The sequence below is a fragment of the Asterias amurensis genome, chromosome 6, assembly GCF_032118995.1.
Source record: "Asterias amurensis chromosome 6, ASM3211899v1".
Lineage (NCBI taxonomy): Eukaryota > Metazoa > Echinodermata > Asteroidea > Forcipulatida > Asteriidae > Asterias > Asterias amurensis.
In genome coordinates, this window is record NC_092653.1 from 2,303,514 (window position 1) to 2,319,831 (window position 16,318).

General features: G+C 36.2%; 2 protein-coding genes across 2 annotated transcripts in view; one reads left to right on the forward strand and one right to left on the reverse strand.

Annotated features, from left to right (window-relative positions):
• Window positions 1–16,318, forward strand: part of LOC139939144 (uncharacterized) — an 82,534-nt gene that overhangs the window by 48,860 nt on the left and 17,356 nt on the right. The gene's annotated exons all lie outside the window — the stretch shown is intronic.
• LOC139938221 (uncharacterized) lies at window positions 5,582–14,264 on the reverse strand. Its single transcript, XM_071933626.1, has one exon. It carries the CDS (start codon window positions 14,262–14,264, stop codon window positions 12,036–12,038), a length of 2,229 nt encoding a protein of 742 aa, XP_071789727.1. The 3' UTR covers window positions 5,582–12,035.

The window sequence follows — 16,318 nt, forward strand, 5'->3', positions numbered from 1 at the left end:
TCTAAAACATTTTATAGAAGTCTGTTTTTGACATGTAAAATACTGAAATACTGCGCAATTAAAATTGTGCTCAATATTTTACTTACATTAATTTGTAAGTGTGCATTCATTTAAGTATATTGCACAAGCCTTGCTTGTAATGTCACTGGTGGAACAAGAAATGTAACTAAAATGCTTGAATTTGATTGCTATAGTTTGCTACCTTACACACTGTACGTACTGTTTTAAGTTATCTATAGCAAAAGTTTTCCTTAAACATGATTTCTCATTCCCCATATTTCATTTCCATGCAGGCTTGTTTTTAAATGGCCGTTCACCTCAATCCCAGGTTATGCCAAAATTAAATAAATTGGAAACATATAAATACAAAATCACATGAGGTCCAGCTGATTTGTTTGCTAGTTTGTCTTTGGACAGGTAGCAAGGGACACATCCTTTAAAATTTAAATACTTGTGTGAGTAGGGCTTGCTCCATGATGTAATTGACAATCTGAGAGTGCTTTTAAAGTGGGAAGCTATTAGTCTAAGATTAGATTTGGCCAATCAATGGTAGATTCCAACAATTGCTGGAGGATATAGGCAAGAATAATTTGTTAATGAGCTTTGAAGAATCCCTTGATGTTGTTGATTGCAATCGAATGACTTGAGAATTCAGTAATTTGCAACTGAAAGGGTGGTCGGGGGGGGGGGGGTATGCTAAAGAGTCATATTGTGCACTCTTGAGCAAGTCCGTACTTGTCTCTTTTCAGATGGGTGTTCCATGGGGGCTCAATTTCAAAAAGTAGAGCCATAACAGCATTACTCGCATGGAATTGATCACCAGGCAATATACCATGTAGTGTGCACAAGCTCTGCTTGGTATCCTGCTATTTTTATTTTATTTTTAGTATTATTTATTTTTTAACCTTAGGTTTCTTGAATGTAGACCTGTAGAGTCTGGCGGCAAAAACAGTTGTATAGTCTTCAATTTTAAAATGCGATTTGAAATTTTTGACTTCATTAGGAATGTACTAATAAGATTGGAGCATTATGGAGATCTACTTTTTTTGTAAGATTGTAATAATCTAGAGCAAATTTTTCTGTTAGGCTCCCAGAACTTGGAATTTTCTGACTGTCTCCATCCAGAATGCCATCTCTTGTTCAACAGTTCGTCGGTCGCACCACGAACTGACCTAACTGACACAAAATCACACATTTTCGCAAATTTGTTTTAAAACAAATTATTGACAAACTCAATGCTGTTAACATTATCAGCAAGTTTCAGTGCCTAATATGTAATAGTTTGGTAATTACACTAATTAGTATAAACGACGCATCGCTGGACTTGCCATTTTGTCTTTTCACAAAGTGACCTATCTAGATACGTCGCTTTACCAATGGTTAAACTAGGCGCTACAGCGCGCGCGATTATGGCGCGCATGCAAATTTTCGCACCACGAAGTGACCTAACTGGGGAGCGTAGTATTTTCACAAAGTGACCGATCTCGATAGGTCTCTATTACGCATTGGTTTGTACACAGCGCGCTGCAGGCAAAAACGAAATTTTCAATTTCACAAAGTGACCCATCTGTTTAGGAATTAATTACTTATTAAAAAAGTTTTAGGGATTAAAACACATTGATAGTTCTGTATGAATAAAGTATTCAGCTTTGTTTTCGTCATAAAATAATACAATAAAGTTGGTAAGCAGACTCCAAAACAGCAGTTTCAAAAGTAGTGCAACTTCAATCGTGATTTTCTCTGAACACGTTTTTTAAAACAGTGAACGAGTTAGGTCAGTTCGTGGTGCGACCGACGAGTTTAAGGGCCTCTTAAACGCACTGGCTTGGCCATCTTTGGTAATTGTCTAAGACCAGTCTTCTCACTTGGTGTATCTCAACATATATACATAAAATAACAATGTACATGCGGGTACATAGGCTTTGAAAAAAAAAAAAAAAAAAAAAGACTATACATTTTGTAAATTGTATACAATGCCTGAAATTTGGTTGAGTTTCTATATTCATAGTTCTGAGTGGTGCATTGTATACAGAAATGAATTTTTTCTTTAAAATACAAGGAAGTGAAAAAGGGGTAACAAAGAAATAAATTTCAGGTTGACTGTATTTCAATCCAATCTATGCTCTTTTAATTTTAAATTGAAGTTTAGCTAGGCACATCTCTACACAAAACTAAAACATTATCGAATAAACATATATTCTAAATACCATGCATTGTGTGTTAGCAATACCACAAATGTTTGCTCTTACAAGATGAACAATTATAATGTGTGACTTTCTAAAGCTTTTTTTCCAGCGGCATAATAGTGGGACATTTTTTATCCGGGGCAGGTGGTTAACCTTGACATAATCCAGATTTGGTTAGCGTGTGAAAAGCGCTATTCTTTATGCGCACAGGGAATGTGCAAACATGCATAATGACTATTCATAAAAAAGCCATAGAAGTTGGGTATCCCACTATAGCATGTGCATTGTACAACTTTCTAAATGGAATATTGAATTGAGGAACTCAAAATAATTGCCATTTTAAAGTCTATCCCTGTATGTGGGTCATTCCACCAAGTTGGGACACAGTGTGATTTTTGTGCAATACCTGTCCATTGAATGAAAAGATATAATTAAATTGAATCAATTAGGCTATTTCATGTGCCATTTTCTGTGTGTATTAAAAATGTTTTTTGGATGTAAATATGGTCTGGCCAGAACTTAAAAAAGAAAATTCACACTCAAATACTTAATTGTGCAAATTCACTTTGTGCACTAACTACAAGGATACAAAATGTACAAGGGAAAACATTTGTTGTGATAGTCAGTGATTAAATATAGCAGAACGTGGGTAGGACTAAAATCATGCACTTGTCAGACAAAAGTCACAAAGTGTGTCCCAACTTGGTGGAATGCCTCTAATGCAATAATTCACAATTATATACATTTCAGCAATTTATGATTAAAGAAATACCAATTAGCAAATTTACATGCATTAATTGACTCAATTTCACTTATACAGGCCTGGAATTTCATGTTCGAGAGGGCAAGGCCATTTTCATTTATGAAAAATAATAAAGATTGGGTAACTTTTGATGGGGCACCAAGGCCATGGCCTTCATGACTTAATGACACTGGACACCTTTGGTAATTGTCAAAGACTAGCCTTCACAGTTTGTGTACCTCAACATATATATGCATAAAATTCACAAACCTGTGAAAACTTGAGCTCAATCAGTCATCAAAGTTGTGAGATAATAATGAAAGATAAAAACACCCTTGTCACACGAAGTTGTGTGCTTTCAGATGCTTGATTTTAGACCTCAAATTCTAAATCTGAGGTCTCGAAATCAAATTCTTGGAAAAATACTTCTTTCTCGAAAACTACATTACTTTAGAGGGAGCCGTTTCTCACAATGTTTTATACTATCAACCTCTCCCATTACTCGTTTTATGCTAATGATTATTTTAAGTAATAACCAGTGGTGTCCACTGCCTTTAAATAAATATTGACTGCAGGTAAATTTGGATTCTAATTCTAACATTCCATAAATTGTACGTGGTGGTCTTATGGGGGTTCCCCTTTATCTTCCCTGAATCAACCCCAGGTATTTTCACAAAGTTGTCTTTTGACATACATATTATCATGGCTCTGCTTTATACACTTGCAGAATTCTGGGCCAAATTTCATAGAGCTGCTAAGCACAACAATTTGCTTAGCATGAAATTTCATCCTCGATAAAAACAGGATTACCAACAAAATTTCCATTTGTTGCATTTTGCTTGTTACTGGTATTCAGCTGTTGTTTGCTTATCCTGAAAATCACATTGAAATTTGGTTGGTAACCCTGTTTTTATATCAAGGCAAAAATTTCATGCTAAGCAAGTTGTTGTGCTTAGCAGCAGCAGCTCTACTCTCTTAATGTAAAAAAGTTAAAATTTCACTCTCTTGTCCGAGTGGTTTCAGTTCCACTCTTTGAGAGTGAAAGTCAATCTGTTCCACTCCTTTTTAGTGAAATTGGAACGAACTTCACTCTCAATCGAGTTGAAAGTATCCGTCTTTCACTCCAAAAAGGTTGTGTGCTATATTGCAAGAGTGCTATGACGGACAAAACGAGTGGTTTTTCACTCTTTTACAATAAGGCCCTGCCCTAATTACGTCCCCATAGATGTACTGCACTTCAGGGCACTGTTATACAATAGCAAGCAGAAGCATGAAAATTGTGCTCTATACTCTTGATGTAACAGTCAATTAAAACCTTAGGTATTGTTTATTTTTCCTACCCATTCTTCAATATATTGTATTTGAGGGTAACAATAGTTTTATTAAATTATGTGTGACCAATACTTCAAATTGGATTGGGCGAGTTGTTCTTTGAAAAGCGTTTGAAACCATTAGATAGAAAACTTAAAAGTAGAATATAATGATCCACACAAACATGCCTTGAAATTGAACGGTTTTCCTTATATGTCGCGAACTAACAAACATGGCCGGCCATTTTGTGGAGTCAAAAGTTTGACTCCACAAAATGGCTGACCGATCCAAGGCAGTGTGATCCTTTAATCATTCATTGCCAAAAGCCATTCTAATCTCATCTAATCTATTTGGTTTATCTATTTGGTTTACAGGTAATAGAATGACTCTTGATTAGCATAAAAAAAGTCAATATCTTACTCAATTTCACAACACTTGATTAATTATGAAAAATAACTTCCATACCTTTAGATAAACGAGTAACATACTTATTTACAAGTTACTCATTATTTATTTTATCCATATACACCGATGTGTGTTAGCACTGTATACACAGCACCTTTCTTCGAGTTTTGTGAAAAAAAAAATCAAAGGCATATTACTCGGGTGGGATTCGAACCCTCATCTGTTATATCTGTACAAATTTCTGCCCAATTACTGTTCACATACATTGTTGTTACAAATTTCTACAAAAGCTATTTACAGCCCCCAAAACGTATTACTTGAAGCCTGGTCAATAATTCTCAGTGAAATGGTTGAAGAAAAAAAAATGTTAGAAAGAAAACAAGGAAAGTTAAAAATGGAGGAGAAAACTTAACCCTTTCCACAAATTTCTGAATTCAGATTTCCTAAAAGACACTGGACACTATTGGTAATTGTCAAAGACCACACGTCTCACTAAGTGTATCTCAACATATGCTTAAAATAACAAACCTGTGAAAATTTGAGCTCAATTGGTCGTCAAAGTTGTGAGATAATAATGAAAGATAAAAACACCCTTGTCACACGAAGTTGTGTGCTTTCAGATGCTTGATTTTAGACCTCAAATTCTAAATCTGAGGTCTCGAAATCAAATTCTTGGAAAAATACTTCTTTCTCGAAAACTACATTACTTTAGAGGGAGCCGTTTCTCACAATGTTTCATACTATCAACCTCTCCCATTACTCGTTACCAAGAGAGGTTTTATGCTATGATTATTTTAAGTAATAACCAGTAGTGTCCACTGCCTTTAAATAAATATTGACTGCAGGTAAATTTGGATTCTAATTCTAACATTCCATAAATTGTAGGTGGTGGTCTTATGGGGGTTCCCCTTTATCTTCCCTGAATCAACCCCAGGTATTTTCACAAAGTTGTCTTTTGACATACATATTATCATCTCTGCTTTATACACTTGCAGAATTCTGGGCCAAATTTCATAGAGCTGCTAAGCACAACAATTTGCTTAGCATGAAATTTCATTCTCGATAAAAACAGGATTACCAACAAAATTTCCATTTGTTGCATTTTGCTTATTACTGGTATTCAGCTGTTGTTTGCTTATCCTGAAAATCACATTGAAATTTGGTTAGTAACCCTGTTTTTATATCAAGGCAAAAATTTCATGCTAAGCAAATTGTTGTGCTTAGCAGCAGCAGCAGTACTCTCTTAATGTAAAAAAAAGTTAAAATTTCACTCTCTTGTCTGAGTGGTGTCAGTTCCACTCTTTTGAGAGTGAAAGTCAATCTGTTCCACTCCTTTTTAGTGAAATTGGAACGAACTTCACTCTCAATTGAGTTGAAAGTATCCGTCTTTCACTCCAAAAAGGTTGTGTGCTATATTGCAAGAGTGCTAAGACGGACAAAACGAGTGGTTTTTTACTCTTTTACAATAAGGCCCTGCCCCAATTACGTCCCAATAGATGTACTGCACTACAGGGCACTGTTATACAATAGCAAGCAGAAGCATGAAAATTGTGCTCTATACTCTTGATGTAACAGTCAATTAAAACCTTAGGTATTGTTTTTTTTTCCTACCCATTCTTCAATATATTGTATTTGAGGGTAACAATAGTTTTATTAAATTATGTGTGACCAATACTTCAAATTGGATTGGGCGAGTTGTTCTTTGAAAAGCGTTTGAAACCATTAGATAGAAAACTTAAAAGTAGAATATAATGATCCACACAAACATGCCTTGAAATTGACAGTTTTCCTTACACATCACGAACTAACAAACATGGCCGGCCATTTTGTGGAGTCAAAAGTTTGACTCCACAAAATGGCTGACCGATCCAAGGCAGTGTGATCCTTTAATCATTCATTGCCAAAAGCCATTCTAATCTCATCTAATCTATTTGGTTTATCTATTTGGTTTACAGGTAATAGAATGACTCTTGATTAGCATAAAAAAAGTCAATATCTTACTCAATTTCACAACACTTGATTAATTATGAAAAATAACTTCCATACCTTTAGATAAACAAGTAACATACTTATTTACAAGTTACTCATTATTTATTTTATCCATATACACCGATGTGTGTTAGCACTGTATACACAGCACCTTTCTTCGAGTTTTGTGAAAAAAAAAAAAAAAAAGGCATATTACTCGGGTGGGATTCGAACCCTCATCTGTTATATCTGTACAAATTTCTGCCCAATTACTGTTCACATACATTGTTGTTACAAATTTCTACAAAAGCTATTTACAGCCCCCAAAACGTATTACTTGAAGCCTGGTCAATAATTCTCAGTGAAATCGTTGAAGAAAAAAAAATGTTAGAAAGAAAACAAGGAAAGTTAAAAATGGAGGAGAAAACTTAACCCTTTCCACAAATTTCTGAATTCAGATTTCCTAAAAGACACTGGACACTATTGGTAATTGTCAAAGACCACACGTCTCACTAAGTGTATCTCAACATATGCTTAAAATAACAAACCTGTGAAAATTTGAGCTCAATTGGTCGTCGAAGTTGTGAGATAATAATGAAAGATAAAAACACCCTTGTCACACGAAGTTGTGTGCTTTCAGATGCTTGATTTTAGACCTCAAATTCTAAATCTGAGGTCTCGAAATCAAATTCTTGGAAAAATACTTCTTTCTCGAAAACTACATTACTTTAGAGGGAGCCGTTTCTCACAATGTTTCATACTATCAACCTCTCCCATTACTCGTTACCAAGAGAGGTTTTATGCTATGATTATTTTAAGTAATAACCAGTAGTGTCCACTGCCTTTAAATAAATATTGACTGCAGGTAAATTTGGATTCTAATTCTAACATTCCATAAATTGTAGGTGGTGGTCTTATGGGGGTTCCCCTTTATCTTCCCTGAATCAACCCCAGGTATTTTCACAAAGTTGTCTTTTGAAATACATATTATCATCTCTGCTTTATACACTTGCAGAATTCTGGGCCAAATTTCATAGAGCTGCTAAGCACAACAATTTGCTTAGCATGAAATTTCATTCTCGATAAAAACAGGATTACCAACAAAATTTCCATTTGTTGCATTTTGCTTATTACTGGTATTCAGCTGTTGTTTGCTTATCCTGAAAATCACATTGAAATTTGGTTAGTAACCCTGTTTTTATATCAAGGCAAAAATTTCATGCTAAGCAAATTGTTGTGCTTAGCAGCAGCAGCAGTACTCTCTTAATGTAAAAAAAAGTTAAAATTTCACTCTCTTGTCTGAGTGGTGTCAGTTCCACTCTTTTGAGAGTGAAAGTCAATCTGTTCCACTCCTTTTTAGTGAAATTGGAACGAACTTCACTCTCAATTGAGTTGAAAGTATCCGTCTTTCACTCCAAAAAAGGTTGTCCGCCATATTGCAAGAGTGCTAAGACGGACAAAACGAGTGGTTTTTTACTCTTTTACAATAAGGCCCTGCCCTAATTACGTCCCCATAGATGTACTGCACTTCAGGGCACTGTTATACAATAGCAAGCAGAAGCATGAAAATTGTGCTCTATACTCTTGATGTAACAGTCAATTAAAACCTTAGGTATTGTTTTTTTTTCCTACCCATTCTTCAATATATTGTATTTGAGGGTAACAATAGTTTTATTAAATTATGTGTGACCAATACTTCAAATTGGATTGGGCGAGTTGTTCTTTGAAAAGCGTTTGAAACCATTAGATAGAAAACTTAAAAGTAGAATATAATGATCCACACAAACATGCCTTGAAATTGACAGTTTTCCTTACACATCACGAACTAACAAACATGGCCGGCCATTTTGTGGAGTCAAAAGTTTGACTCCACAAAATGGCTGACCGATCCAAGGCAGTGTGATCCTTTAATCATTCATTGCCAAAAGCCATTCTAATCTCATCTAATCTATTTGGTTTATCTATTTGGTTTACAGGTAATAGAATGACTCTTGATTAGCATAAAAAAAGTCAATATCTTACTCAATTTCACAACACTTGATTAATTATGAAAAATAACTTCCATACCTTTAGATAAACGAGTAACATACTTATTTACAAGTTACTCATTATTTATTTTATCCATATACACCGATGTGTGTTAGCACTGTATACACAGCACCTTTCTTCGAGTTTTGTGAAAAAAAAAAAATCAAAGGCATATTACTCGGGTGGGATTCGAACCCTCATCTGTTATATCTGTACAAATTTCTGCCCAATTACTGTTCACATACATTGTTGTTACAAATTTCTACAAAAGCTATTTACAGCCCCCAAAACGTATTACTTGAAGCCTGGTCAATAATTCTCAGTGAAATGGTTGAAGAAAAAAAAATGTTAGAAAGAAAACAAGGAAAGTTAAAAATGGAGGAGAAAACTTAACCCTTTCCACAAATTTCTGAATTCAGATTTCCTAAAAGACACTGGACACTATTGGTAATTGTCAAAGACCACACGTCTCACTAAGTGTATCTCAACATATGCTTAAAATAACAAACCTGTGAAAATTTGAGCTCAATTGGTCGTCGAAGTTGTGAGATAATAATGAAAGATAAAAACACCCTTGTCACACGAAGTTGTGTGCTTTCAGATGCTTGATTTTAGACCTCAAATTCTAAATCTGAGGTCTCGAAATCAAATTCTTGGAAAAATACTTCTTTCTCGAAAACTACATTACTTTAGAGGGAGCCGTTTCTCACAATGTTTCATACTATCAACCTCTCCCATTACTCGTTACCAAGAGAGGTTTTATGCTATGATTATTTTAAGTAATAACCAGTAGTGTCCACTGCCTTTAAATAAATATTGACTGCAGGTAAATTTGGATTCTAATTCTAACATTCCATAAATTGTAGGTGGTGGTCTTATGGGGGTTCCCCTTTATCTTCCCTGAATCAACCCCAGGTATTTTCACAAAGTTGTCTTTTGAAATACATATTATCATCTCTGCTTTATACACTTGCAGAATTCTGGGCCAAATTTCATAGAGCTGCTAAGCACAACAATTTGCTTAGCATGAAATTTCATTCTCGATAAAAACAGGATTACCAACAAAATTTCCATTTGTTGCATTTTGCTTATTACTGGTATTCAGCTGTTGTTTGCTTATCCTGAAAATCACATTGAAATTTGGTTAGTAACCCTGTTTTTATATCAAGGCAAAAATTTCATGCTAAGCAAATTGTTGTGCTTAGCAGCAGCAGCAGTACTCTCTTAATGTAAAAAAAAGTTAAAATTTCACTCTCTTGTCTGAGTGGTGTCAGTTCCACTCTTTTGAGAGTGAAAGTCAATCTGTTCCACTCCTTTTTAGTGAAATTGGAACGAACTTCACTCTCAATTGAGTTGAAAGTATCCGTCTTTCACTCCAAAAAAGGTTGTGTGCTATATTGCAAGAGTGCTAAGACGGACAAAACGAGTGGTTTTTTACTCTTTTACAATAAGGCCCTGCCCCAATTACGTCCCAATAGATGTACTGCACTACAGGGCACTGTTATACAATAGCAAGCAGAAGCATGAAAATTGTGCTCTATACTCTTGATGTAACAGTCAATTAAAACCTTAGGTATTGTTTTTTTTTCTACCCATTTTTCAATGTATTGTATTTGAGGGTAACTATAGTTTTTTTAAATTATGTGTGACCAATACTTCAAATTGGATTGGGCGAGTTGGTCTTTGAAAAGCGTTTGAAACCATTAGATAGAAAACTTAAAAGTAGAATATAATGATCCACACAAACATGCCTTGAAATTGACAGTTTTCCTTACACATCACGAACTAACAAACATGGCCGGCCATTTTGTGAAGTTTGACTCCACAAAATGGCTGACCAATCCAAGGAAGTTTGATCCTTTTATCATTCATTGGCTTAAGCCATTCTAATCTCATCTAATCTATTTGGTTTACAGGTAATAGAATGACTCTTGATTAGCATAAAAAAAGTCAATATCTTACTCAATTTCACAACACTTGATTAATTATGAAAAATAACTTCCATACCTTTAGATAAACAAGTAACATACTTATTTACAAGTTACTCATTATTTATTTTATCCATATACACCGATGTGTGTTAGCACTGTATACTCAGCACCTTTCTTTGAGTTTTGTGAAAACAAAAATCAAAGGCATATTACTCGGGTGGGATTCAAACCCTCATCTATTATATCTGTACAAATTTCTGCCCAATTACTGTTCACATCCATTGTTGTTACAAATTTCTACAAAAGCTATTTACAGCCCCCAAAACGTGTTACTTGAAGCCTGGTCAATAATTCTCAGTGAAATGGTTGAGGAAAAAAAATGTTGTTAGAAAGAAAACAAGGAAAGTTAAAAATGGAGGAGAACAACTTAACCCTTTCCACAAATTTCTGAATTCAGATTTCCTAAAAGACACTGGACACTATTGGTAATTGTCAAAGACCACACGTCTCACTAAGTGTATCTCAACATATGCTTAAAATAACAAACCTGTGAAAATTTGAGCTCAATTGGTCGTCGAAGTTGCCAGAGAATAATAGAAGAAGAAAATACCCTTGTAGCACAAAGTTGTGGGCTTTCAGATGCTTGATTTCGAGACCTTAAAATTTAATTCTGAGGTCTCAAAATCAAGTTCGTGGAAAATTACTTCTTTCTCGAAAACTATGTTACTTCAAAGGGAGCCATTTCTCACAATGTTTCATACTATCAACAGCTCTTAATTACCCGTTACTCAGTAAGGTTTATGCTAACAATTATTTTGAGTAATTACAAGTAGTGTCCAGTGTGCCTTTAAATTTTTAAATGAGAACCGAATCAAATTTTCAATCTAGCTGTAATTATATTATGTCTTGAATATCTTCTGTTATTTACTGAATTGTGTAAAATATAAAATTGGCTTTTTAAAGATGCATCACCTGATGTTTATTAGAGCAATTTAGATATTTGAAAAACATTTTCTTATTTGTCCAGGACGTTGCAAAATGTTATTTGAGTACTGCACACAAAAAAGTTGAAAAATAGATGATTTTTTTTGTCTGGACCTTACATTATCTCACATTTTCAATAGCCACAAGCTCAAACAGTTTGAATACAACAGGTTTTTAATAGATATTAAATTTGCAACGGGGATAAAGAATGTTTTTGTTTTTTACCTGTGTTGCCTCACACGGATGCGTGTATTATATGCTCAGTACTTTTTTTTAGTTCTTTGAAAAAAATCACAGGCATTTTACTTGGGTGGGATTCAAACCCACAAAATTTGTCTCAGGTTTTTCGGTGTTGTGCTTGGCACTCGCAAAAGTAGTTAATGTTCATCATCCTTGATATCATCGTTATCGATGGCTTCTTTGTCTTCTACTTGGTCCTCTTCAGGTTCTGAGGACGGGTTCTTAGGATCACTAGTCTCCTCATCGCTTGTTGTTTCCTTGGTTACCGTCATAAATGAAGTTCTCATAAACTACTTTATCTTTTAAGGCTGGCTTGTCAAGACTCTCGTCCTGTCCTTGATTGGCATCACCTCGGTCTTTTCCTTGGCTACCAAAGTCTGTGTTGTTGCTGCTGTCTTGTGTTTGGCCTATCTCTTCCGATTCTGGATTATTGGGACTCATGGTGTCCACAACTTCCTCAAGAAGATAAACTTCCTGAGGGATATTGTTATCACCGTCAAAAGTCTTCATATCGAAGCCTGGATTATCCATAGCGGACTCCTCTGGAATACCTTCGTCCATGAATAAAATGGATCTTCTTGGGTTTGCATCTAGAAAAATTCTTGAGTCTCGTTTAAGCTGTACATTTATACTTTTGTGCTGCCCGATTTCTTGGTCTGTTTCTTTCATGTCCATTTTCCCCAAACTTTTATTGGATGGAGTTAGTGCAATATAGCAGATGCCAAGTAGGGCAATCAAAGCCAAAATGGCCACACCGATAATGACAATGTAGAAGGCAAGCGTCGGGGGAAGAGGTTTAGGAGTTGTCGCAGCTTGATCCGTGATTGTGATTGGGAGCCCTGTAGAGGCTGGTCCAATTGACGTTATTGGTTTTGAGGTTCCGGTTGTCATAATCAGCTGGGTGGTAGATGGGGGTGGTGGTGGGGGCTCACAAAGTGTAACGTTTGCAGAATATTCTCCGATGTCGTTGGTTGCTAGGCAGGAAGCAATGATTAGAATCTCACAAGTGGTGATGTTTAAAATCACCAAAGTTTGGTTGTCGTTGGTCAACAAGTGTTGAGATGCACTTAGAGGCGTGTTGAAGTTCCAGCTGTATGAAATATCGAAAGAAAAAGCTGACGACTCGCAAGAGAAAGCCTCGTAAGTCATATTTTCATATAAGAATGTTCCATTGGTAATAGCCACGTCACTCGAAATGTACTGGATTAAAAGTGGTCCGATTACGCAATAGTTTTGGAAGATTGTTCCGTCTGGTAGGGAACAGGTTACAATGATCCCAAAGTCATCCCTCATTGGCACAAATGTGTAGTTTGAATATTTGTAACTATTGGGTAAGTCACCAGTTGTTATGTCGTCTGCGCTGATCAGTCCTTCATCACGGCTCCAGACTACATCTGTTGCGTTGGCATCTTCAGAATAGCTTACACATTGAAACATTTGAGGAACACCCTCTGTGAGGACGACTTGATTGTTCGGGTAGCAAACAGGGTTTGGTGGTGGAGGAGGCTCACAAAGTGTGTAGTTAGCAGCAGCGTTTCCGATGTCGTTAGAGGCGTGGCAGGTCGCTATGATTGGAAACTCACACATAGTCACATTGAGAATGACCAAGGTCTGGTTGCCATTGATCAATGTTTGTTGAGATGAATCCAGAAATGTGGTAAAGCTCCAGGTATAAGAAATGTCAGTTGGAAAAGCTGAGGCACTACACAAGATGGCGTCATATGTGGAGTTGCTGTACGAGACATTTTGATTGGTTAAAGAGATGCCAGTAGGAGGGTACTGGACACTCAAAGGTCCAACCGAACAATTAGATGTTAGATCTTTAAAGATCGCATTACTTGATATGATACAGTAAGCAGTCATCCCATTATCATTTTTACTTGGCTGGAATGTGTATTCAGCAAATTTCTTACCGTTTTGCTCACCAGTGCTGATTGATTCCTGAATTGTCCCAGAATCCCGTCTCCATGTCAAGTCAACTGGCTGGTCTCCAGGCTCACTTTCACATCGAAAGGTTACTGATTCACCCTCTGTAATGACCGTTGGCCCAATACATATTGGATACATGTCACCTGGGAAGTAGTAGACAAGTATTTCAAGAGTCTCTCGTACCTCAGGATCTGAAAATTCATCACTCAGATACACTCCACAGCTGTAAGGTCCTGCATCTTGTACACGCATCAAATTTAAAATGGTTAATGTGGACAATGATCCATTAGTCGTCACTTCATACTTTGCTGTATTTGTATTCGCTCTAATTCGAGTTGTCCTGAAGATCCAACCAACTACTTTATCATCTAGGTTTTCTACTTGACAAGTCAGCTTGAGGCTGGCTCCCTCATACACCCCAACGAGACCCATGGCGTAAGAAGTATTGGCTGTCAACATAATAATAGGATCAGAATGACAACATGTTGCACTGAGTAACACCATCAGCAAGTACAGAGAAAAGTCAGAAGCCATTGTCATAAATCCAAACGGACACCTCTCGAGTTAAAAACGAGAAATTTTTTTCTGAAGGATTTCTTCCACAGTGTCTGATTAACCGTCAGATTGGACCTCAGAGTTGTAAGATGCGTCAGAAAATATCCCTAAGTTGTGTGAAGTTATACCCTGTAATTCGAAGCAAATTTACAGAGTCGCACCGTCTGATAATCCAAATCAAATCGAACCACCGATTATTAAATTTCGTCAGAAAGAACGTCAAAGTTGTGTGAAGTGATACTCTTGTAATTCAAAGCACAGTCGCACAGTCTGCAGTCACCAGCCTGTTTAGACCACCGTCGCACTTGTTATTTTCAGTCATCCTATTTCCTGCTCTGAAAATGCAGGGCGTACCAATAGAAACGAAACACCCCTGGGGTCTTTTCTCAGATTATACTTTATACCAATTGTGAGAGAGTTTCATCGCTCCTAAGGTCATGGGTCAAATTATGGCTCACTGTGAGAGCTTTGGTTTTACAGTTGTATATGATATTTGTTATATCATGGTTATATGTTGGGTTTTTTCTTTTGTGGAGCCTTTATATGGCGTTTTTATTGTCCCATTTTGTTTCGCTCTCTTGCAGTCATAGTGTTTTGGTTTGTCAAGATTTGTTACTGATTTTAGAACATTTTGAGAATGTGTTCTTCTGACTTGATAAACTTTCTTGAACTTAAAGTTGTAAACTCTGATATGATGTTTCTTTATCTTTTATGGCAACCAGAAGTTCTCGGACCTAGCCACATAAGGCAGCTTTTACAAGCAACTTGTAGGCAACCAACTGCTGTGGATGCTACATGACCCCTTCATGTAGCACATCCACAACAATGATATGTGAACTTCTAAATGGAGTAAATTGCCGAACTTGAACTGGTTGCCTGTAAAATTACCTTGTGTGACATGACCCTTTAAGGTTAATATTTCACGGAGAGTAGAAGTGATGTCCCACTGTGGGAAGATAGTAAGCGATGCTAGCTTGAATAAGGCCAAAATAAGGCCAAGTTTTTCCCTATAACTTTTTCAGTTACTATAGTCAGCATGACCAGCAGCCGATTTCACAAAACGCTATGATAAATCCTGTCTCACGTTAGGACGAGTAGTCCCAACTTAGGATTATTCTTAAGGTTTACATGGTTACAGTGCCAGGCTGGGACTCGTCCTTAAGTACTAAGATTAGTCCTAAGTTAAGAAGAGTTTGGTCAAATTGACGACAGTTTGCTTAGTTTTACACTAATCCGTTGTCAGCTATTTCTTTAGTCCTTACTTTATACTCAAAAGGAAGACATTGCTTTTAGATTGGGCCGGGCTTTGGGCTTTTTGAAAAGAAGAATATAATTGTTCTATCCACATAAATACCCCTTGAAATTGTGAGGCTTTTCTCAAGTTTTACTTTATGCATTATAGCACCGTTCTTCATTTTGTGGAAAATTTGTTGGTAACCCTGTTTTTATATCAAGGCAAAAATTTCATGCTAAGCAAATTGTTATGCTTAGCAGCAGCAGCTCTACTCTCTTAATGTAAAAAAAGTTAAATTTCACTCTCTTGTCTGAGTGGTGTCAGTTCCACTCTTTTGAGAGTGAACGTCAATCTGTTCCACTCCTTTTTAGTGAAATTGGAACAAACTTCACTCTCAATCGAGTTGAAAGTATTCGTCTTTCACTCCAAAAAAGGTTGTCCGCCATATTGCAAGAATGCTATGACGGACAAAACGAGTGGTTTTTCACTTTTCCACACAGACATGCCTTGAAATTGATTGGTTTCCTTACACGTCGCGAACTAACAAACATGGCCGGCCATTTTGTGGAGTCAAAAGTTTGACTCCACAAAATGGCTGACCGATCCAAGGCAGTTTGATCCTTTAATCATTCAGTGGCTTAAGCCATTCTAATCTCATCTAATCTATTTGGTTTACAGGTAATAGAATGACTCTTGATTAGCATATACAAAGTCAATATCTTACTCAATTTCACAACACTTGATTAATTATGAAAAATAACTTCCATACCTTTAGATAAACGAGTAACATACTTATTTACAAGTT

Bases quoted from the DNA above. Each gene is read 5' to 3' on its own strand.
- LOC139938221 (XM_071933626.1), bottom strand. From the start codon at position 14,264: ATGACAATGGCTTCTGACTTTTCTCTGTACTTGCTGATGGTGTTACTC.